We start from the raw sequence: 23,724 nt of genomic DNA, 5'->3' as shown, positions 1-23,724 counted from the left end.
ATCTCGAGAGAGATTGTCTGCCAGCTGATTCTGGATCCCCGGAATAAACTGTGCTATTAGACCAATCTGATGGTGGATTGCCCACTTCCATATTTTTTGAGCTAACAAGCTTAACTGCGTTGAATGTGTTCCTCCTTGTTTGTTTAGATAATACATCGTTGTCATGTTGTCTGTTTTGACAAGGATGTATTTGTGGGTTATGATTGGTTGGAAAGCTTTTAGTGCTTGAAAAACTGCTAATAATTCTAGATGATTTATATGCAGTATTGTTTGATGTATGTTCCATTGTCCTCTTATGTTGTGTTGATTGAGATGTGCTCCCCACCCTGTCATGGAAGCATCTGTTGTTATTACGTACTCTGGCACTGGGTCTTGGAAAGGCCGCCCTATGTTTAAATTTATACTGTTCCACCATAGAAGCGAGAGGTAAGTTTGGCGGTCTAGCAACACCAGATCTAGAAGGTGACCCTGTGCTTGAGACCACTGTGAGGCTAGGCACTGTTGTAAGGGCCTCATGTGCAGTCTTGCGTTTGGGACAATGGCTATGCATGAGGACATCATGCCTAGGAGCTGTAGTATTGTTCTTGCTTGTATTGTTTGGTTTGGAGACATGTGTTGAATGACCCTGTTGAAATTGTGGATCCTTTGTGGAGTTGGCGTTGCTACTCCTTTTGTCGTGTCTATTATGGCTCCTAGATATTGCTGTACTTTGCTTGGCAGAATGTTTGATTTTGCAAAGTTGACGGTGAACCCTAGTTTGTAGAGGGTTTGTATGACTTGATTTGTGTGGTTTGAGCATTGTGTGAGCGAACTGGTTTTGATTAGCCAGTCGTCTAGATACGGGAACACATGTATTTGCTGCCTTCTGATGTGTGCAGCGACTACTGCTAGGCATTTTGTGAATACTCTTGGAGCGGTTGTTAAACCAAAAGGCAATACTTTGAATTGGTAATGTATTCCTTTGAATACAAACCTTAGATATTTCCTGTGTGATTGATGTATTGGTATATGGAAATATGCGTCCTTGAGGTCTAGGGTTGTCATGTAGTTGTGTTTTTTGAGCAATGGTAACACTTCTTGTAGTGTGACCATGTGAAAGTGGTCTGATTTGATGAATGTGTTTACTACTCTGAGGTCTAGAATTGGTCTCAGTGTTTCGTCCTTTTTTGGTATCAAGAAGTACAGTGAATAAACTCCTGTGTTTATTTGTGTGCTTGGTACTAATTCTATTGCATTTTTTTGCAGTAGTGCTTGAACTTCTATCTCTAGAAGCTGTGAATGGTATTTTGTTAAATTTTGTGATTTTGGTGGTATGTCTGGAGGGAATTGCAGGAATTCTATGCAATAACCATGCTGGATAATTGCTAAGACCCATGTGTCTGTAGTTATTTTGTCCCATGCTTCGTAATATTGACGTATCCTCCCGCCCACTGGTGTTGTGTGGGAGGGGTGTGTGACATGTGAGTCACTGCTTGTTGGTAGTGGTTTTGGGGCTTTGAAATCTTCCCCTATTCCTAGGGAATTGCCCCCCTCTATACTGGCCCCGAAAACCTCCCCTGTACTGTCCCTGGTAGGTGGGCGGTGCGGACTGTGAGGTGCTAGCTTGTGTGGCCTGACCCCGAAACCCTCCTCTAAAAGGTGTTTTGCGGAAGGTGTTATAAGATCCTCTGCCCTGCGGGGAATAGAGTGCGCCCATGGCCTTGGCAGTGTCAGTGTCCTTCTTGAGCTTTTCTATGGCTGTGTCGACCTCCGGACCGAACAGAAGTTTTTTGTTTACTGGCATGTTAAGCACTGCCTGCTGAATTTCTGGCTTGAATCCAGACGTTCTGAGCCATGCGTGCCTACGGATGGTAACCGACGTATTAATGGTTCTTGCGGCCGTGTCTGCTGCATCCATGGAGGAGCGTATTTGATTGTTGGAAATGTTTTGACCCTCCTCAACAACCTGTTTTGCTCTCTTTTGCAGATCTTTTGGGAGATGTTCAATGAGATGCTGCATCTCATCCCAGTGGGCTCTGTCGTATCGCGCTAACAGCGCTTGTGAATTTGCGATGCGCCACTGGTTTGCTGCTTGGACAGCAACCCTCTTCCCGGCTGCATCGAACTTCCTACTTTCTTTATCTGGGGGAGGTGCATCCCCAGAAGTGTGTGAGTTTGCCCTTTTTCTGGCAGCCCCTACCACCACAGAGTCTGGTGGCAGCTGAGAGGTGATGAATACAGGGTCCGTAGGAGGCGCCTTATACTTCTTGTCCACCCTAGGCGTCACTGCCCTACTTTTTACTGGCTCCTTGAAAATGTCCTTTGCATGGCGTAGCATGCCTGGGAGCATCGGCAGGCTTTGGTAGGAGCTGTGGGTTGAAGAGAGGGTGTTAAATAAAAAATCATCCTCTACTTGTTCCGAGTGTAGTTCCACATTATGGAATAGTGCTGCTCTAGCCACCACTTGTGAGTAGGCTGTGCTGTCTTCCGGTGGTGATGGCCTAGTTGGGTATGTGTCTGGGCTGTTATCAGACACTGGTGCGTCGTACAAGTCCCACGCATCCTGATCTTGGTCATCGTGGCTCATGGCGGTGTGAGCTGGCGAATGTGACGGGGTGTAAGTTGGCGAAGCCGGAGTTACAGGTGGAGGCGAGGGAGGAGGTGTTACCTTTTGTGCTGTTTGTTGCTGAGGAGTAAACTGAAGCGTTCTCTTTCGTTTGACAGGTGGAAGGGTACTGATCTTCCCAGTCCCCTGCTGAATAAAGATACGCTTTTGCGTGTGATCCACGTCAGTGGATTGCAGTTCTTGTTCAAATCTATGTTTCTTCATTTGAGAAGACATAGAATGCTCTTCAGTGTAGGAGCCAGAAACAGGGTCTGATGTCGCTTTTTTCGGCTCCGAAAACCCTGTCGATTGTTTTTTCGGCTCCGAGGTAACCTTCCTTTTTTTCTGTGCCGAAAATTCTTGGCCTCTATGGTCTTCGGCGCCACTGTCTCGGCGTCGATCCGTGTCGACACCGAACTCTCGGTGTCGATGCTTCTGTTTAGCACTCTCTCGGTCTCGAGGAGGCTGCGTGCCGGTGTCTCGACCGGAGTCGGACGATCTCGACACTGAATGGGCCTTTTTCGGTGCCGATTGTTGGTCACCGAGAATTTGGGTGGAGCCATGGCCGGTTGGCAGTGGCGTCCCCTGGGCCTTCTTTCCTTTTTTAAGGTTTGATCTCGACGTCTTACTCACAGTTCTTGTAGAGTGTAGCTCGTCGGAGTCTGAATCCTGGATGGAAAAGGATTCCTCCTGTTCCTCTTCTGTCTCGAACTGTCGACGCTCTTTTGGCGTGGACGCCATCTGGAGTCTTCTCGCTCGACGGTCGCGCAGAGTTTTTCGGGACCGGAACGCCCGACAGGCCTCACAGGATTCTTCGCTGTGCTCGGGTGACAGGCACAGATTACAGACCGAGTGTAGGTCCGTATAAGGATATTTGTTGTGGCATTCGGGGCAGAATCGAAACGGGGTCCGTTCCATCGGCGTTGTCCTCCACGCGGTCGGGCCGACTAGGCCCCGACGGGGTGCCGAAATCTACCCCGAAGGGCACCGAAGCGCTTCGATGTTCAACGCGTCGTTGTATGTGTCTATCTCTAACCGGATCGCAACGATACCGTCGAAAATCTTCCGTCTTCAGCTATCTTTCCGTTCCGAAACTCGGAGCGACAGGAACACGTCCGAACCCGATGGCGGAAAGAAAACAATCGAAGATGGAGTCGACGCCCATGCGCAATGAGCACAGAAGGTGGAGTCACTCGGTCCCGTGACTCGAAAACACTTCTTCGAAGAAAAACAACTTGTAACACTCCGACCCAACACCAGATGGCGAGCTCATGCATACCATGTGTATCTACAGCGACAGATGCCATCGAACGTGATGTTCTAACCCAGGTGGTCAAGCCCCAAGACAGCCTGCCCCTGGTGCTGGGCACACACAAGCTGGCAAGCAGTGTGTCTGTGCCGAGTGAGGGGTCCCCAGGGTGGCATAAGACATGCTGCAGCCCTTAGAGACCTTCCCTGGCATCAGGGCCCTTGGTACCAGGGTTCCCAGTTACAAGGGACTTATCTGGATGCAAGGGTGTGCCAATTGTGGAGACAAAGGTACAGGTTAGGGAAAGAACACTAGTGCTGGGGCCTGGTTAGCAGGCCTCAGCACACTTTCAAATCAAAACTTAGCATCAGCAAAGCAAAAAGTCAGGGGGTAACTGTAAGGAAATGCCTCCTTGGCATGGTTGCCCCCTGACTTTTTGCCTTTGCTGATGCTATGTTTACAATTGAAAGTGTGCTGAGGCCTGCTAACCAGGCCCCAGCACCAGTGTTCTTTCCCTAACCTGTACTTTTGTATCCACAATTGGCAGACCCTGGCATCCAGATAAGTCCCTTGTAACTGGTACTTCTAGTACCAAGGGCCCTGATGCCAAGGAAGGTCTCTAAGGGATGCAGCATGTCTTATGCCACCCTGGAGACCTCTCACTCAGCACAGACACACTGCTTGCCAGCTTGTGTGTGCTAGTGAGGACAAAACGAGTAAGTCGACATGGCACTCCCCTCAGGGTGCCATGCCAGCCTCTCACTGCCTATGCAGTATAGGTAAGACACCCCTCTAGCAGGCCTTACAGCCCTAAGGCAGGGTGCACTATACCATAGGTGAGGGTACCAGTGCAGGAGCATGGTACCCCTACAGTGTCTAAACAAAACCTTAGACATTGTAAGTGCAGGGTAGCCATAAGAGTATATGGTCTGGGAGTCTGTCAAACACGAACTCCACAGCACCATAATGGCTACACTGAAAACTGGGAAGTTTGGTATCAAACTTCTCAGCACAATAAATGCACACTGATGCCAGTGTACATTTTATTGTAAAATACACCACAGAGGGCACCTTAGAGGTGCCCCCTGAAACTTAACCGACTATCTGTGTAGGCTGACTAGTTTTAGCAGCCTGCCACAAACCGAGACATGTTGCTGGCCCCATGGGGAGAGTGCCTTTGTCACTCTGAGGCCAGTAACAAAGCCTGCACTGGGTGGAGATGCTAACACCTCTCCCAGGCAGGAATTGTCACACCTGGCGGTGAGCCTCAAAGGCTCACCTCCTTTGTGCCAACCCAGCAGGACACTCCAGCTAGTGGAGTTGCCCGCCCCCTCCGGCCAGGCCCCACTTTTGGCGGCAAGGCCGGAGAAAATAATGAGAATAACAAGGAGGAGTCACTGGCCAGTCAGGACAGCCCCTAAGGTGTCCTGAGCTGAGGTGACTCTAACTTTTAGAAATCCTCCATCTTGCAGATGGAGGATTCCCCCAATAGGGTTAGGATTGTGACCCCCTCCCCTTGGGAGGAGGCACAAAGAGGGTGTACCCACCCTCAGGGCTAGTAGCCATTGGCTACTAACCCCCCAGACCTAAACACGCCCTTAAATTTAGTATTTAAGGGCTACCCTGAACCCTAGAAAATTAGATTCCTGCAACTACAAGAAGAAGGACTGCCCAGCTGAAAACCCCTGCAGCGGAAGACCAGAAGACGACAACTGCCTTGGCTCCAGAAACTCACCGGCCTGTCTCCTGCCTTCCAAAGATCCTGCTCCAGCGACGCCTTCCAAAGGGACCAGCGACCTCGACATCCTCTGAGGACTGCCCCTGCTTCGAAAAGACAAGAAACTCCCGAGGACAGCGGACCTGCTCCAAGAAAAGCTGCAACTTTGTTTCCAGCAGCTTTAAAGAACCCTGCAAGCTCCCCGCAAGAAGCGTGAGACTTGCAACACTGCACCCGGCGACCCCGACTCGGCTGGTGGCGATCCAACACCTCAGGAGGGACCCCAGGACTACTCTGATACTGTGAGTACCAAAACCTGTCCCCCCTGAGCCCCCACAGCGCCGCCTGCAGAGGGAATCCCGAGGCTTCCCCTGACCGCGACTCTTTGAACCTAAAGTCCCGACGCCTGGGAGAGACCCTGCACCCGCAGCCCCCAGGACCTGAAGGACCGGACTTTCACTGGAGAAGTGACCCCCAGGAGTCCCTCTCCCTTACCCAAGTGGAGGTTTCCCCGAGGAACCCCCCCCTTGCCTGCCTGCAGCGCTGAAGAGATCCCGAGATCTCTCATAGACTAACATTGCGAACCCGACGCTTGTTTCTACACTGCACCCGGCCGCCCCCGCGCCGCTGAGGGTGAAATTTCTGTGTGGACTTGTGTCCCCCCCGGTGCCCTACAAAACCCCCCTGGTCTGCCCTCCGAAGACGCGGGTACTTACCTGCAAGCAGACCGGAACCGGGGCACCCCCGTCTCTCCATTCTAGCCTATGTGTTTTGGGCACCACTTTGAACTCTGCACCTGACCGGCCCTGAGCTGCTGGTGTGGTGACTTTGGGGTTGCTCTGAACCCCCAACGGTGGGCTACCTTGGACCAAGAACTGAACCCTGTAAGTGTCCTACTTACCTGGTAAAACTAACAAAAACTTACCTCCCCCAGGAACTGTGAAAATTGCACTAAGTGTCCACTTTGAAAACAGCTATTTGTCAATAACTTGAAAAGTATACATGCAATTTTGATGATTTGAAGTTCCTAAAGTACTTACCTGCAATACCTTTCGAATGAGATATTACATGTAGAATTTGAACCTGTGGTTCTTAAAATAAACTAAGAAAAGATATTTTTCTATATAAAAACCTATTGGCTGGATTTGTCTCTGAGTGTGTGTACCTCATTTATTGTCTACGTGTATGTACAACAAATGCTTAACACTACTCCTTGGATAAGCCTACTGCTCGACCACACTACCACAAAATAGAGCATTAGTATTATCTATTTTTACCACTATTTTACCTCTAAGGGGAACCCTTGGACTCTGTGCATGCTATTCCTTACTTTGAAATAGCACATACAGAGCCAACATCCCACATAGGACCCATCAATGGTGGCAGCAACATAAATAGGGTCAGAGATTCTCCTGACATGTTGAAAATCCCCAAAGGGATTGTAACTAAATATGAAGATGGTGATGACATCACCAAATGGTTCACAGCTTTTGAGAGGGCTTGTGTAACCAGAAAAGTGAACAGATCTCACTGGGGTGCTCTCCTTTGGGAAATGTTCACAGGAAAGTGTAGGGATAGACTCCTCACACTCTCTGGACAAGATGCAGAATCTTATGACCTCATGAAGGGTACCCTGATTGAGGGCTTTGGATTCTCCACTGAGGAGTACAGGATTAGGTTCAGGGGGGCTCAAAAATCCTCGAGCCAGACCTGGGTTGACTTTGTTGACTACTCAGTGAAAACACTAGATGGTTGGATTCAAGGCAGTGGTGTAAGTAATTATGATGGGCTGTACAATTTATTTGTGAAAGAACACCTGTTAAGTAATTGTTTCAATGATAAACTGCATCAGCATCTGGTAGACCTAGGACCAATTTCTCCCCAAGAATTGGGAAAGAAGGCGGACCATTGGGTCAAGACAAGGGTGTCCAAGACTTCAACAGGGGGTGACCAAAAGAAAGGGGTCACAAAGACTCCCCAGCAGAAGGGTGATGAGACAACCAAAACTAAAAATAGTAAAGAGTCTTCTACAGGCCCCCAAAAACCTGCACAGGAGGGTGGGCCCAGAGCCTCTTCACAAAACAATGGGTACAAGGGTAAAAACTTTGATCCCAAAAAGGCCTGGTGTCATAGCTGTAAACAGCATGGACACCAAACTGGAGACAAGGCCTGTCCCAAGAAAGGTTCCACTCCAAACTCCCATCCAGGTAACACTGGTATGGCTAGTCTCCAAGTGGGATCAACAGTGTGCCCAGAGCAAATCAGGGTCCACACTGAAGCTACTCTAGTTTCTGAGGGTGGGGTGGATTTAGCCACACTAGCTGTCTGGCCGCCTAACATGCAAAAATACAGACAGCAACTCTTAATTAATGGGACTAGAATAGAGGGCCTGAGGGATACAGGTGCCAGTGTCACCATGGTGACAGAGAAACTGGTTTCCCCTGGCCAATACCTGACTGGAAAAACTTACACAGTCACCAACGCTGACAATCAGAGAAAAGTACATCCCATGGCAATGGTTACTTTAGAATGGGGAGGGGTCAATGGCCTGAAACAGGTGGTGGTCTCCTCAAATATCCCAGTGGACTGTCTGCTTGGAAATGACCTGGAGTCCTCAGCATGGGCTGAGGTAGAGCTAAAAACCCATGCAGCAATGCTGGGTATCCCTGAACTGGTGTGTGTGAAAACAAGAGCACAATGCAAGGCACAGGGTGAAAAAGTAGAGCTGGAGTCTGGAAAAATGGCCCAGCCTACCAAGAGAACCGGAAAGTCAGTTGGGAAACCAACTGCAACACAGCAAAAGAAAGGGAACCTCTCTTCTCAGGAAGAAGTTCTGCCCTCTGAGGGAACTGAGCCTTTGGAGCTTGAACCTTATCAGGTTGAGCTCTTAGGCCCAGGGGGACCCTCAAGGGAAGAGCTGTGTAAGGGACAAGAAACCTGTCCCTCTCTTGAAGGCCTTAGGCAGCAAGCTGCTGAAGAGTCCAAAGGCAAGAAAAATGGAACACATAGGGTCTATTGGGAAGATGGGCTCCTGTACACTGAGGCCAGAGACCCCAAACCTGGTGCCACTAGGAGAGTGGTAGTGCCTCAGCTGTTCAGAGAGTTCATCCTAACATTGGCCCATGACATTCCCCTTGCTGGACATTTGGGACAAACCAAGACGTGGGAGAGGTTAGTCAACCACTTCTACTGGCCCAATATGTCCAACATGGTTAAGGAGTTTTGCCTCTCCTGCCCCACCTGTCAAGCCAGTGGTAAGACAGGTGGGCATCCAAAGGCCCCCCTCATTCCACTTCCAGTGGTGGGGGTGCCCTTTGAAAGAGTGGGTGTGGACATAGTTGGTCCACTGGAACCTCCCACAGCCTCAGGAAATATGTATATCCTGGTAGTAGTGGATCATGCTACCAGGTATCCTGAAGCTATTCCCCTTAGGTCGACTACTGCCCCTGCAGTAGCCAAGGCCCTCATTGGTATCTTTACCAGAGTGGGTTTCCCTAAGGAGGTGGTGTCTGACAGAGGTACCAACTTCATGTCAGCATACCTAAAGCACATGTGGAATGAGTGTGGAGTGACTTATAAATTCACTACACCTTACCATCCACAAACTAATGGCTTAGTTGAGAGATTCAACAAGACATTAAAGGGCATGATCATGGGGCTCCCAGAAAAACTCAAAAGGAGATGGGATGTCCTCCTGCCATGCCTGCTTTTCGCTTACAGGGAGGTACCACAGAAGGGAGTAGGGTTCTCACCCTTTGAACTTCTGTTTGGTCATCCTGTAAGGGGACCACTTGCCCTTGTTAAAGAAGGCTGGGAGAGACCTCTCCATGAGCCTAAACAGGACATAGTGGACTATGTACTTGGCCTTCGCTCTAGAATGGCAGAGTACATGGAAAAGGCAACCAAAAACCTTGAGGCCAGCCAACAGCTCCAGAAGTTTTGGTATGACCAAAAGGCTGCACTGGTTGAGTTCCAACCAGGGCAGAAAGTCTGGGTTCTGGAGCCTGTGGCTCCCAGGGCACTCCAGGACAAATGGAGTGGCCCTTACCCAGTACTAGAGAGGAAGAGTCAGGTCACCTACTTGGTGGACCTGGGCACAAGCAGGAGCCCCAAGAGGGTGATCCATGTAAACCGCCTTAAGCTCTTCCACGACAGGGCTGATGTCAATCTGTTGATGGTAACAGATGAGGATCAGGAGGCAGAGAGTGAACCTCTCCCTGATCTTCTGTCATCAGACCCAAAAGATGGTACAGTAGATGGAGTGATCTACTCAGACACCCTCTCTGGCCAACAGCAAGCTGATTGTAGGAGAGTCCTACAACAGTTTCCTGAACTCTTCTCCTTAACCCCTGGTCAGACACACCTGTGTACCCATGATGTGGACACAGGAGACAGCATGCCTGTCAAGAACAAAATCTTCAGACAGTCTGACCATGTTAAGGAAAGCATCAAGGTGGAAGTCCACAAGATGCTGGAATTGGGAGTAATTGAGCGCTCTGACAGCCCCTGGGCCAGCCCAGTGGTCTTAGTCCCCAAACCTCACACCAAAGATGGAAAGAAAGAGATGAGGTTTTGTGTGGACTACAGAGGGCTCAATTCTGTCACCAAGACAGATGCCCATCCAATTCCAAGAGCTGATGAGCTCATTGATAAATTAGGTGCTGCCAAATTTCTAAGTACCTTTGACTTGACAGCAGGGTACTGGCAAATAAAAATGGCACCTGGAGCAAAAGAAAAGACAGCATTCTCCACACCTGATGGGCATTATCAGTTTACTGTTATGCCCTTTGGTTTAAAGAATGCCCCTGCCACCTTCCAAAGGTTGGTGAATCAAGTCCTTGCTGGCTTGGAGTCCTTTAGCACAGCTTATCTTGATGATATTGCTGTCTTTAGCTCCACCTGGCAGGATCACCTGGTCCACCTGAGGAAGGTTTTGAAGGCTCTGCAATCTGCAGGCCTCTCTATCAAGGCATCCAAATGCCAGATAGGGCAGGGAACTGTGGTTTACTTGGGCCACCTTGTAGGTGGAGGCCAAGTTCAGCCACTCCAACCCAAGATCCAGACCATTCTGGACTGGGTAGCTCCAAAAACCCAGACTCAAGTCAGGGCATTCCTTGGCTTGACTGGGTACTACAGGAGGTTTGTGAAGGGATATGGATCCATTGTGACAGCCCTCACTGAACTCACCTCCAAGAAAATGCCCAAGAAAGTAAACTGGACTGTGGACTGCCAACAGGCCTTTGACACCCTGAAACAGGCAATGTGCTCAGCACCAGTTCTCAAAGCTCCAGATTATTCTAAGCAGTTCATTGTGCAGACTGATGCCTCTGAACATGGGATAGGGGCAGTTTTGTCCCAAACAAATGATGATGGCCTTGACCAGCCTGTTGCTTTCATTAGCAGGAGGTTACTCCCCAGGGAGCAGCGTTGGAGTGCCATTGAGAGGGAGGCCTTTGCTGTGGTTTGGTCCCTGAAGAAGCTGAGACCATACCTCTTTGGGACTCACTTCCTAGTTCAAACCGACCACAGACCTCTCAAATGGCTGATGCAAATGAAAGGTGAAAATCCTAAACTGTTGAGGTGGTCCATCTCCCTACAGGGAATGGACTTTATAGTGGAACACAGACCTGGGACTGCCCATGCCAATGCAGATGGCCTTTCCAGGTTCTTCCACTTAGAAAATGAAGACTCTCTTGGGAAAGGTTAGTCTCATCCTCTTTCGTTTGGGGGGGGGTTGTGTAAGGAAATGCCTCCTTGGCATGGTTGCCCCCTGACTTTTTGCCTTTGCTGATGCTATGTTTACAATTGAAAGTGTGCTGAGGCCTGCTAACCAGGCCCCAGCACCAGTGTTCTTTCCCTAACCTGTACTTTTGTATCCACAATTGGCAGACCCTGGCATCCAGATAAGTCCCTTGTAACTGGTACTTCTAGTACCAAGGGCCCTGATGCCAAGGAAGGTCTCTAAGGGATGCAGCATGTCTTATGCCACCCTGGAGACCTCTCACTCAGCACAGACACACTGCTTGCCAGCTTGTGTGTGCTAGTGAGGACAAAACGAGTAAGTCGACATGGCACTCCCCTCAGGGTGCCATGCCAGCCTCTCACTGCCTATGCAGTATAGGTAAGACACCCCTCTAGCAGGCCTTACAGCCCTAAGGCAGGGTGCACTATACCATAGGTGAGGGTACCAGTGCAGGAGCATGGTACCCCTACAGTGTCTAAACAAAACCTTAGACATTGTAAGTGCAGGGTAGCCATAAGAGTATATGGTCTGGGAGTCTGTCAAACACGAACTCCACAGCACCATAATGGCTACACTGAAAACTGGGAAGTTTGGTATCAAACTTCTCAGCACAATAAATGCACACTGATGCCAGTGTACATTTTATTGTAAAATACACCACAGAGGGCACCTTAGAGGTGCCCCCTGAAACTTAACCGACTATCTGTGTAGGCTGACTAGTTTTAGCAGCCTGCCACAAACCGAGACATGTTGCTGGCCCCATGGGGAGAGTGCCTTTGTCACTCTGAGGCCAGTAACAAAGCCTGCACTGGGTGGAGATGCTAACACCTCTCCCAGGCAGGAATTGTCACACCTGGCGGTGAGCCTCAAAGGCTCACCTCCTTTGTGCCAACCCAGCAGGACACTCCAGCTAGTGGAGTTGCCCGCCCCCTCCGGCCAGGCCCCACTTTTGGCGGCAAGGCCGGAGAAAATAATGAGAATAACAAGGAGGAGTCACTGGCCAGTCAGGACAGCCCCTAAGGTGTCCTGAGCTGAGGTGACTCTAACTTTTAGAAATCCTCCATCTTGCAGATGGAGGATTCCCCCAATAGGGTTAGGATTGTGACCCCCTCCCCTTGGGAGGAGGCACAAAGAGGGTGTACCCACCCTCAGGGCTAGTAGCCATTGGCTACTAACCCCCCAGACCTAAACACGCCCTTAAATTTAGTATTTAAGGGCTACCCTGAACCCTAGAAAATTAGATTCCTGCAACTACAAGAAGAAGGACTGCCCAGCTGAAAACCCCTGCAGCGGAAGACCAGAAGACGACAACTGCCTTGGCTCCAGAAACTCACCGGCCTGTCTCCTGCCTTCCAAAGATCCTGCTCCAGCGACGCCTTCCAAAGGGACCAGCGACCTCGACATCCTCTGAGGACTGCCCCTGCTTCGAAAAGACAAGAAACTCCCGAGGACAGCGGACCTGCTCCAAGAAAAGCTGCAACTTTGTTTCCAGCAGCTTTAAAGAACCCTGCAAGCTCCCCGCAAGAAGCGTGAGACTTGCAACACTGCACCCGGCGACCCCGACTCGGCTGGTGGCGATCCAACACCTCAGGAGGGACCCCAGGACTACTCTGATACTGTGAGTACCAAAACCTGTCCCCCCTGAGCCCCCACAGCGCCGCCTGCAGAGGGAATCCCGAGGCTTCCCCTGACCGCGACTCTTTGAACCTAAAGTCCCGACGCCTGGGAGAGACCCTGCACCCGCAGCCCCCAGGACCTGAAGGACCGGACTTTCACTGGAGAAGTGACCCCCAGGAGTCCCTCTCCCTTACCCAAGTGGAGGTTTCCCCGAGGAACCCCCCCCTTGCCTGCCTGCAGCGCTGAAGAGATCCCGAGATCTCTCATAGACTAACATTGCGAACCCGACGCTTGTTTCTACACTGCACCCGGCCGCCCCCGCGCCGCTGAGGGTGAAATTTCTGTGTGGACTTGTGTCCCCCCCGGTGCCCTACAAAACCCCCCTGGTCTGCCCTCCGAAGACGCGGGTACTTACCTGCAAGCAGACCGGAACCGGGGCACCCCCGTCTCTCCATTCTAGCCTATGTGTTTTGGGCACCACTTTGAACTCTGCACCTGACCGGCCCTGAGCTGCTGGTGTGGTGACTTTGGGGTTGCTCTGAACCCCCAACGGTGGGCTACCTTGGACCAAGAACTGAACCCTGTAAGTGTCCTACTTACCTGGTAAAACTAACAAAAACTTACCTCCCCCAGGAACTGTGAAAATTGCACTAAGTGTCCACTTTGAAAACAGCTATTTGTCAATAACTTGAAAAGTATACATGCAATTTTGATGATTTGAAGTTCCTAAAGTACTTACCTGCAATACCTTTCGAATGAGATATTACATGTAGAATTTGAACCTGTGGTTCTTAAAATAAACTAAGAAAAGATATTTTTCTATATAAAAACCTATTGGCTGGATTTGTCTCTGAGTGTGTGTACCTCATTTATTGTCTACGTGTATGTACAACAAATGCTTAACACTACTCCTTGGATAAGCCTACTGCTCGACCACACTACCACAAAATAGAGCATTAGTATTATCTATTTTTACCACTATTTTACCTCTAAGGGGAACCCTTGGACTCTGTGCATGCTATTCCTTACTTTGAAATAGCACATACAGAGCCAACTTCCTACAGTAACCATGCCAAGGAGGTATTTCCTTACACCAATGAACAGGCAGAATGCATTCCGAGGTCAACTTCCTGAAACTTTCCAAGATGCCTTTCACACACCACTTCAAACCTGCTGTACAACGTTGGTTTCTCAAATCTTACCATAGAACCTCAAAACGTATGGTTCCTTCTTGGACAGCGTCATGAGGCAATATTTTAGTTTTCATCATCAGGTTTGCAATGACGTTTAAAATTCACATTGTGCCAGGCCTGATCTAAAGCTATCTAATGACCCAGTAATCACGTCAGAAAGAAAAATTGCCTACACTTGATTAAAGTGCATTTTTCTAACAAATCACAGATAGAAATCTAAAATCTCAGTAAGTTAAAACTAAAGATTATGGAGCAATAGGCAAAAGACTTGAGGTGGAAGGAGTGGATGTCAGAAGGAAGAGCAAGTTAAACAGAGAAAGAAACACAAGAGAATATCTGCATTTTAGACCATTGATTGAAATCATAAATGTTAGAATAATTCCCCAATGAGTGTGAGGACCATGGAACAATTCAAACCTAATATTTGTCCATACAGTAATACACAGAAAAGCCTGTCAAAGGCAAGACCTTCTCTTAAGTGTAGACCGCTGTATGTTTAAAACACTCAGAGAACTACACTAAAGCATTTGAAATGTAAAAACAAACCAAATCTGTCCATCACTGAAGGAAACATGCAGCCAGCCAGGCTTTGGTGAACACAGAGGGCTGGTTCTTTAGGAGACAAGGAACTTACACCCATATGTACCCATATGAGCTTTCCCATATGCACTGTACTCAAAGTTGCCTCCCTCAGTCAATCCTTTTTTATGGTGAGAACTTAGGGGTGTGTAGCCTTAGGAGTATTAAACAGATTCTAATACCCAAGATAATACCCAGCCAGGAAGATGGATCGGTCCTGAAGCCCTGTCAGCTTCAAGAAATTTACATTCGGATGCAGATTCTGTTCCTGAGGTCTGGTGAGGAGATACAGATCGTATGGTCATCTCTTGTGAGGACAGACTGACATAGGGAGGATGGACAAAAGTGGAATATTATGTGCTATGGTTGCTCAACCTCACCATGTAACCTTTATCAGATCAATTTAGGTTTCTTTAATAAAGCCCTTAGCTCAGTCCTAGGCAGCTGTAGCACATAGCAGTAAGGTGTAATTGTAGGTACAAGTTAGGCAAGGCTTTTAGAGGTTTGGCCAACAAAGTGATAACTTTGTAAAGTAATCTTTCTATTAAACATAAGTTTGAACCTAAATCATTGCTGAGACTGGATTCAATGTGAAGATTAATTTGAGTCCTTGAATTCAAATCGTTGGTGGTCCCAAATGAAAGTTGGTACTTACACAGAGGCTAGGGAAACTCCATGTTAGCTAATGGGACCAGTCTTGCTACAGTCAAAACAGAAGTTACGTATTTTCACTGTAGGGGCATGTAAAACACAAATGGAACATGCCTTTATTAATATTAAGCACCCTCCCTGATGGGCTAACAGGGCCTTCCCTAGAGATGGCTTATTAATATTAAAAAGTAACATTCTGACCTGGCAAATGAGATTATTTTGCTATGTCGAGTTGGCAACTTTAAATCTGCCTGACTAGTCTGCAGTGGCATTCCTAGAGTCATGACTTCATCATGTCACTAAGGTGGAGGCACAAACAAGTGCTGCTATAACTAGTGACATTGAAATTACTAATTCTGAAAACGTCTTGTGCCATATACTAGGGACTTAAATTAAATGAGTCAATCAGGTATTAGACAATTCTGTATGCATTCTTTCTGGGTCAGAGCACATGAACTGGTGCCTGGATAGCAGGGCCCAGTGAACTACAGGTGCGCAAAATCCAGCAGTAGCAGTTAAAAAAACATGGTTTGGGGGGGGAGGGGGAGGTTGGGGTTATAATTGTTGGTCATACAAATGGAGGCCACTCTGAAGCTTGGGAACCACCATTGCCTACCAATCTGGCAGTACGAGAATCGTCACAAATTGGGTGTTCTGCAATTTCACCATTATACTAGAAGAGTGGAATCAGTGGAAATGTGTAGGGAAATCTCTGACCAATCTATTAAAAATTATTCTTCGCTGGAACCATTCGTCTGAAGTTTTAGCATTTATTTTTTTATTATTTTGGCTGTTGCAAACCAGTTGTTCTCAGGGTCAGCCCTCTTCCAAGAGCCAGAGTCAAATGTTGTGCGTCCTTTAAGAGTGCCCTCGATCTTGTGCCTCACTGCTTGCACAGAAAGTGCATCACTAGCTAGGTGGGGGCTAGTTATAATTCGAGATAATTGATGTGGCTAGTCTTTTTACTCTTTGTCCATTGATCCTGTACTGACAGATGCCACAGCAACTACAACAGCACTTACAACTTGAGTGGGTGTCAACCAGGGAGCTTTCACTAACAATTTCCTGTAAATCTTGCTACCAGTGTTTAGGCAGTTCATAACTGATCTCATAACATCCCATATTTCCCTGTCATCTGCCAATCAGGGTTGTACAACTAGATGGGGAGCAGTTGTGGCTGTGTTACAAATGTTCTAGTCAGGTATATTGAGTCTTTTGCACCTTCTCCTTTTGGAGGAGGAATGGCCTTTAGATTTCAGAAGCCCATGGTCTTGTACTGGCAATTTGTATTTGTTTTGAAATCTTGGTGTCACTGCTTTCACAGGGAAGGAGCAGCTGAAGTGAGAACATAGGGTTAGAAAAATCCATCACCGAATTTTGACTGTGACCTGTATCTCGTCAGAGATCCCCTAAGGTGCTCTGGAGTACGAGTACTTACAAAAGATAAGAAAGTATTTTGTGGCACAGCAGATAAAGGTATTGCCACAGGCAAACCTCTACTTTCTGAAGGCAACATTGACATCTGTTGCAGGACATTGCCGATCTTGGGGAAAACGCTGGTAAACCTGGAGTCAGAATGGATAGATCCTGCAGAGGAAGCAAAATTAGGTAGGTGTTGCAATAGGAGAGTTTAGTCTGGGTGAGCATATGAAAGATGGAGAGCAGATTATATTAATATGAGGCAATGGTGAGAAGGCCATAGACTGTCTTGACGTCAATGCTGTGTTTGACTGTGATCGCTGCCTCTTCGTGACTGTCTTCCTCCATGACTTCAAAGAAGAAACTCTTGGTCTCTTGCACTAGAGACTTTCACGCCAATTATGTGGTCAACCTATGAGGGTACCTTGCTGATGCTTCCTTCAACAGAATATCCTCAATGTTAATAGTAAATGACTTAGAGTGCTGTTGATAACTATTTTCTTCTCATTTTACTTTTTCTCGTCAGTTCTTCCTCCGAAGAAGACTTACAGGGACGTGGCTGGCTGGCAAGTTTCTCAGCTTTTTTCCCTCCTTTTGCAATCATGTCCTCAGTTTTTCCCCACAGCCTGATGCCACTCTATCCATTTTTGCCCTCTTAGAGAGAGTTTTAGGCAGAAATCACATTCTTTCATTCAATTAGAGGATGGTAGACACAACATACAAGCATTGTCTGGGTCTGAAGTAGCCTACTTCATTCCACTTGAGGGTACTTTGCAAAGAGAGAAGACATCTTTGCTAGAAAAACAGGCTGAACTAAACTATTCTTCAGTAGGTTTCAGTAAAAGACATTGAGTGATGTTGAATCCAGATAAAAGAATGATTGTGGAATGCAATGCCAGTATAGTGCATTAGGGGAAATGGAAGCTCCTGGTCTCCTAAAGGCACAACATTATATTTTCACGCCTTTTTACTGAAAGCCTTTTCCCTCAATGATAGGCAGATTTAGCATGTTTTTACATTTCAGATGCTGCAATGTAATTCATTGTGATTTTAAAGATACAGAACACCTTGCACAGGACAGGCTTTTCCTGAAGGATTCAGCATCTCAGTGTACTTAACTATAGTGACAAACGTTGGATCTGAAAATCAGCAACCAGACAGCATATTTTTACCAAGTTAGTGGATGCTCTATAATGTCAAAAGGTGTTGTGTTATCTAAACTAGCCTAACCCAGTACCATTGTGTAGGAAAGTGCCATTGTTGGCATGGTTACCCCCACCCTCACACACACACACAGTTTGCCTAGTGTAGATGCCAACTTTGATTGCAAGTGTGCTGCGACGCGGCTAACCAGGCCCCAGCACCAGTGTTCTTTACCTAAAACTGTACCTTTGTTCCCACAATTGGCACAGCACTGGCACACAGTTAAGTCCCTTGTAAAAGGTACCTGTAGGAAGTTGGCTCTGTATGTGCTATTTCAAAGTAAGGAATAGCATGCACAGAGTCCAAGGGTTCCCCTTAGAGGTAAAATAGTGGTAAAAAGAGATAGTACTAATGCTCTATTTTGTGGTAGTGTGGTCGAGCAGTAGGCTTATCCAAGGAGTAGTGTTAAGCATTTGTTGTACATACACATAGACAATAAATGAGGTACACACACTCAGAGACAAATCCAGCCAATAGGTTTTGTATAGAAAAATATCTTTTCTTAGTTTATTTTAAGAACCACAGGTTCAAATTTAACATGTAATATCTTGTTTGAAAGGTATTGCAAGTAAGTACATTAGGAACTTCGAATCATTTCAATTGCATGTATACTTTTCAAGTTATTCACAAATAGCTATTTTAAAAGTGGACACAGTGCAATTTTCACCGTTCCTGGGGGAGGTAAGTTTTTGTTAGTTTTACCAGGTAAATAAGACACTTACAGGGTTCAGTTCTTGGTCCAAGGTAGCCCACCGTTGGGGGTTCAGAGCAACCCCAAAGTTACCACACCAGCAGCTCAGGGCCGGTCAGGTGCAGAGTTCAAAGTGGTGCCCAAAACGCATAGGCTTCAATGGAGAGAAGGGGGTGCCCCGGTTCCAGTCTGCCAGCAGGTAAGTACCCGCGTCTTCGGAGGGCAGACCAGGGGGGTTTTGTAGGGCACCGGGGGGTACACAAGCCCACACAGAAATTTCACCCTCAGCGGCGCGGGGGCGGCCGGGTGCAGTGTTAGAACAAGCGTCGGGTTCGCAATGGAAGTCAATGAGAGATCAAGGGATCTCTTCAGCGCTGCAGGCAGGCAAGGGGGGGCTTCCTCGGGGAAACCTCCACTTGGGCAAGGGAGAGAGACTCCTGGGGGTCACTTCTGCAGTGAAAGTCCGGTCCTTCAGGTCCTGGGGGCTGCGGGTGCAGGGTCTTTTCCAGGCGTCGGGACTTAGGTTTCAGAGAGTCGCGGTCAGGGGAAGCCTCGGGATTCCCTCTGCAGGCGGCGCTGTGGGGGCTCAGGGGGGACAGGTTTTGGTACTCACAGTCGTAGAGTAGTCTGGGGGTCCTCCCTGAGGTGTTGGTTCTCCACCAGCCGAGTCGGGGTCGCGGGGGGCAGTGTTGCAAGTCTCACGCTTCTTGCGGGGAGATTGCAGGGTTCTTTAAAGCTGCTCCTTTGGATAAAGTTGCAGTCTTTTTGGAGCAGGTCCGCTGTCCTCGGGAGTTTCTTGTCGTCGTCGAAGCAGGGCAGTCCTCAGAGGATTCAGAGGTCGCTGGTCCGTTTGGAAGGCGTCGCTGGAGCAGAGTTCTTTGGAAGGCAGGAGACAGGCCGGTGAGTTTCTGGAGCTAAGGCAGTTGTTGTCTTCTGGTCTTCCTCTGCAGGGGTTTTCAGCTAGGCAGTCCTTCTTCTTGTTGTTGCAGGAATCTAATTTCTAGGTTCAGGGAGAGCCCTTAAATACTAAATTTAAGGGCGTGTTTAGGTCTGGGGGGTTAGTAGCCAATGGCTACTAGCCCCTGAGGGTGAGTACACCCTCTTTGTGCCTCCTCCCAAGGGGAAGGGGTCACATCCCTAATCCTATTGGGGGAATCCTCCATCTGCAAGATGGAGGATTTCTAAAAGTTAGTCACCTCAGCTCAGGACACCTTAGGGGCTGTCCTGACTGGCCAATGACTCCTCCTTGTTGCTTTCTTTGTTCCCTCCAGCCTTGCCGCCAAAAGTGGGGGCCGTGGCCGGAGGGGGCGGGCAACTCCACTAAGCTGGAGTGCCCTGCTGGGCTGTGACAAAGGGGTGAGCCTTTGAGGCTCACCGCCAGGTGTTACAGCTCCTGCCTGGGGGAGGTGTTAGCATCTCCACCCAGTGCAGGCTTTGTTACTGGCCTCAGAGTGACAAAGGCACTCTCCCAATGGGGCCAGCAACATGTCTCTAGTGTGGCAGGCTGCTGGAACCAGTCAGCCTACACAGATAGTCGGTTAAGTTTCAGGGGGCACCTCTAAGGTGCCCTCTGTGGTGTATTTTACAATAAAATGTACACTGGCATCAGTGTGCATTTATTGTGCTGAGAAGTTTGATACCAAACTTCCCAGTTTTCAGTGTAGCCATTATGGTGCTGTGGAGTTCGTGTAAAACAGACTCCCAGACCATATACTCTTATGGCTACCCTGCACTTACAATGTCTAAGGTTTTGCTTAGACACTGTAGGGGTACAGTGCTCATGCACTGGTACCCTCACCTATGGTATAGTGCACCCTGCCTTAGGGCTGTAAGGCCTGCTAGAGGGGTGTCTTACCTATACTGCATAGGCAGTGAGAGGCTGGCATGGCACCCTGAGGGGAGTGCCATGTCGACTTACTCATTTTGTTCCACTAGCACACACAAGCTGGTAAGCAGTGTGTCTGTGCTGAGTGAGGGGTCTCTTAGGGTGGCATAATACATGCTGCAGCCCTTAGAGACCTTCCCTGGCATCAGGGCCCTTGGTACCAGAGGTACCAGTTACAAGGGACTTATCTGGATGCCAGGGTGTGCCAATTGTGGAATCAAAAGTACAGGTTAGGGAAAGAACACTGGTGCTGGGGCCTGGTTAGCAGGCCTCAGCACACTTTCAATTCAAAACATAGCATCAGCAAAGGCAAAAAGTCAGGGGGTAACCATGTCAAGGAGGCATTTCCTTACAGTACCCATGGTACCAAGGGCCCTGTAGCCAGGGAAAGTCTATAAGGGCTGCAGCATGTATTATGCCACCCTGGGGAACCCCTCACTCAGCCCATGCACACTGCCTTGCAGCTTGTGTGTGCTGGTGGGGAGAAAAATAAAGTCGAAAAATAAAGTCGACATGGCAACCCTCTCAGGGTGCCATGCCCACAAACCACTGCCCATGGCATAGGTAGGTCACCCCTCTAGCAGGCCTTACAGCCTTTAGGCAGGGTGCACTATACCACAGGTGAGAGCCGGCTGCGTGAGCAATATGTCCCTACAGTGTCAAAGTCCATTATCAGACACTGTAAGTGCAGTGTAACCATATAAGTATATGGTCAGAGGAGGTTGTCACAGCACAGCACCATAATGGTTTCACTGAATACTGGGAAGTTTGGAATCAAACTTCGCAGCACAATAAGCCCACACGGATGCCAGTGTGGGATTTATTGAAAAATGCACACAGAGGACATCTTGAAGATGCCCCCTGTATGTTAGCCCAACTGCTAGTGTAGGACTGACCAGTCTGTGCCAGCCTGCCACTTTCAGATGGGTTTCTGACCACATGGGGTGAGTACCTTTGTGCCCTCTGTGGTCAGAAACAAAGCCTGTCCTGGGTAGAGGTGCTTCACACCTCCCCCTGCAGGAACCGTAACACCTGGCAGTGAGCCTCAAGGGCTCGGATTACAGTGCACCAGGGAACTCCATCTAGTGGAGATGCCTACCCCTACCCCCCCCCCCCCCCCCCCCCCCCCAGACAAAGCTCCACGTTTGGCGGCAAGTCCAGCAAGAAAATTAGGGAAAACAGGGAGAAGTGACCACCCCAGCCAAGACCACCCCTAAGGAGTCCAGGGCTGAGGTGACCCTCACCCTGCAGAATCCTCCATCTTAGTTTGGAGGACAGGGACCAATAGGGATAGGAATGTACCCCCTCCCTAGAGGGAGTGGGCACAAGGCGGGTGTAGCCACCCTCAGGGACAGTAGCCATTGGCTTCTGCAACCTGACCCTAACACGCCCCTAAATCTAGGATTTAAGAGCCTCCCTGAACCCAACTCACCAGATTCCTGGTGACCTACAAAGAAGGACTGCTATGCTGAAAACCCCAGCAGAGAAGAAGGAAGACAACAACTGCTTTGGCCTCAGCCCTACCGGCATGTCTCCTGCTTCTAAGAACCTGCTACAAGACCAGTGACGCATCCAGCGGACACAGCGACCTCTGCCATCTTCAGAGGACTGCCCTGCACCCAAAAAGGACCAAGAACTCCAGAGGACAGCGGCTCTATCCCAAAGGAACTTTCAACTAAGGACTCCCTCCTCACTCAAGATGCCCGAGTCCTGACCCCTGTGCACCAGACGCCCACGGCCCGTGTCCAGGTGGTCCACCCAGGAAGAAAGGGTCCCCAGGTGATTGGGAACAAGAGCCCACCCTGGGTTGACCCCTTCAAGCCCTAACAAAGCCACCTGCAGAGAGTTCCTTGACAGCCAATGTGCTCATTAATTTTACTTAGTTCTGGTCTAAAATTTAACTTGCGTGTAGAGCCATCTGAATCTTGTCGAGACTGGACAGAATGCCTGTCCAGCTGGAATTTATACAATGTATCAAACCCATGGCAAAGGGTGTGGAAGCACTCAACTCTACTTACCACAGACGTCCGCTTCTTACGTGGCTTGGTCTTCTCCGGATCAGCTATGGGTTCCATTTTCTCAACAGGTTCTTGTTTCACTGCAACTTTAGCTTCCTTCTCTGTAGACACTTTAGTGACAAAAAGCCATATAAAACCATTAATTGCCAATAAAACGACCTACACAGCTCCCCAGCATGTTAAAATAACAACCTTGAATACTGAATATATATGCTATTGTGATTATTCAAAGTTCCTAAAGTACTTACCTACAATACCTTTCATGCAAAGTATTACATGTAGAATTTGAACCTGTGGTTTTTAAAATAAACTAAGAAAATATATTTTTCTATACAAAAACCTATTGGCCTGGAATTGTCTCTGAGTGTGTGTTCCTCATTTATTGCCTGTGTGTATGTTCAACAAATGCTTAACACTATTTGTAGGAAGTTGGCTCTGTATGCACTATTTCAAAGTAAGGAATAGTATGCACAGAGTCCAAGGGTTCCCCTTAGAGGTAAGATAGTGGCAAAAAGAGATAATACTAATGCTCCATTTTGTGGTAGTGTGGTCGAGCAGTAGGCTTATCAAAGGAGTAGTGTTAAGCATTTGTTGTACATACACACAGGCAATAAATGAGGAACACACACTCAGAAACAATTCCAGGCCAATAGGTTTTTGTTATAGAAAAATATCTTTTCTTAGTTTATTTTAAGAACCACAGGTTCAAATTCTACATGTAATATCTCATTTGAAAGGTATTGCAGGTAAGTACTTTAGGAACTTTGAATAATTACAGTAGCATATATACTTTTTACATAAAACACATTTAGCGGTTTTAAAAGTGGACACAGTGCAATTTTCACAGTTCCTGGGGGAGGTAAAGTAATGTTAGTTTTTGCAGGTAAGTAAACCACCTACGGGGTTAAGATTGGGGTCCAAGGTAGCCCACCGTTGGGGGTTCAGAGCAACCCCAAAGTCACCACACCAGCAGCTCAGGGCCGGTCAGGTGCAGAGTTCAAAGTGGTGCCCAAAACACATATGCTTCAATGGAGAATGGGGTGCCCCGGTTCCAGTCTGCCAGCAGGTAAGTACCCGCGTCTTCGGAGGGCAGACCAGGGGGGTTTTGTAGGGCACCGGGGGGGACACAAGTCCACACAGAAAGTACACCCTCAGCAGCGCGGGGGCGGCCGGGT

At 48.4% G+C, this 23,724-nt stretch overlaps 1 protein-coding gene across 4 annotated transcripts in view; it reads right to left on the bottom strand.

The window, feature by feature from the left end:
- The window catches only part of KDM5B (lysine demethylase 5B), a 768,574-nt gene that overhangs the window by 597,587 nt on the left and 147,263 nt on the right, over positions 1-23,724 (bottom strand). For all 4 annotated transcript variants that reach the window (XM_069239028.1, XM_069239026.1, XM_069239029.1 and 1 more), the window contains one exon: positions 22,550-22,659. In XM_069239028.1, the coding sequence (XP_069095129.1) occupies positions 22,550-22,659 (110 nt within the window). The remainder of the gene's footprint in view (positions 1-22,549; positions 22,660-23,724) is intronic.

The sequence above is a fragment of the Pleurodeles waltl genome, chromosome 6, assembly GCF_031143425.1.
Source record: "Pleurodeles waltl isolate 20211129_DDA chromosome 6, aPleWal1.hap1.20221129, whole genome shotgun sequence".
In the NCBI taxonomy this organism is placed as follows: domain Eukaryota; kingdom Metazoa; phylum Chordata; class Amphibia; order Caudata; family Salamandridae; genus Pleurodeles; species Pleurodeles waltl.
This window is presented reverse-complemented; position numbering and strand designations above follow the sequence as displayed.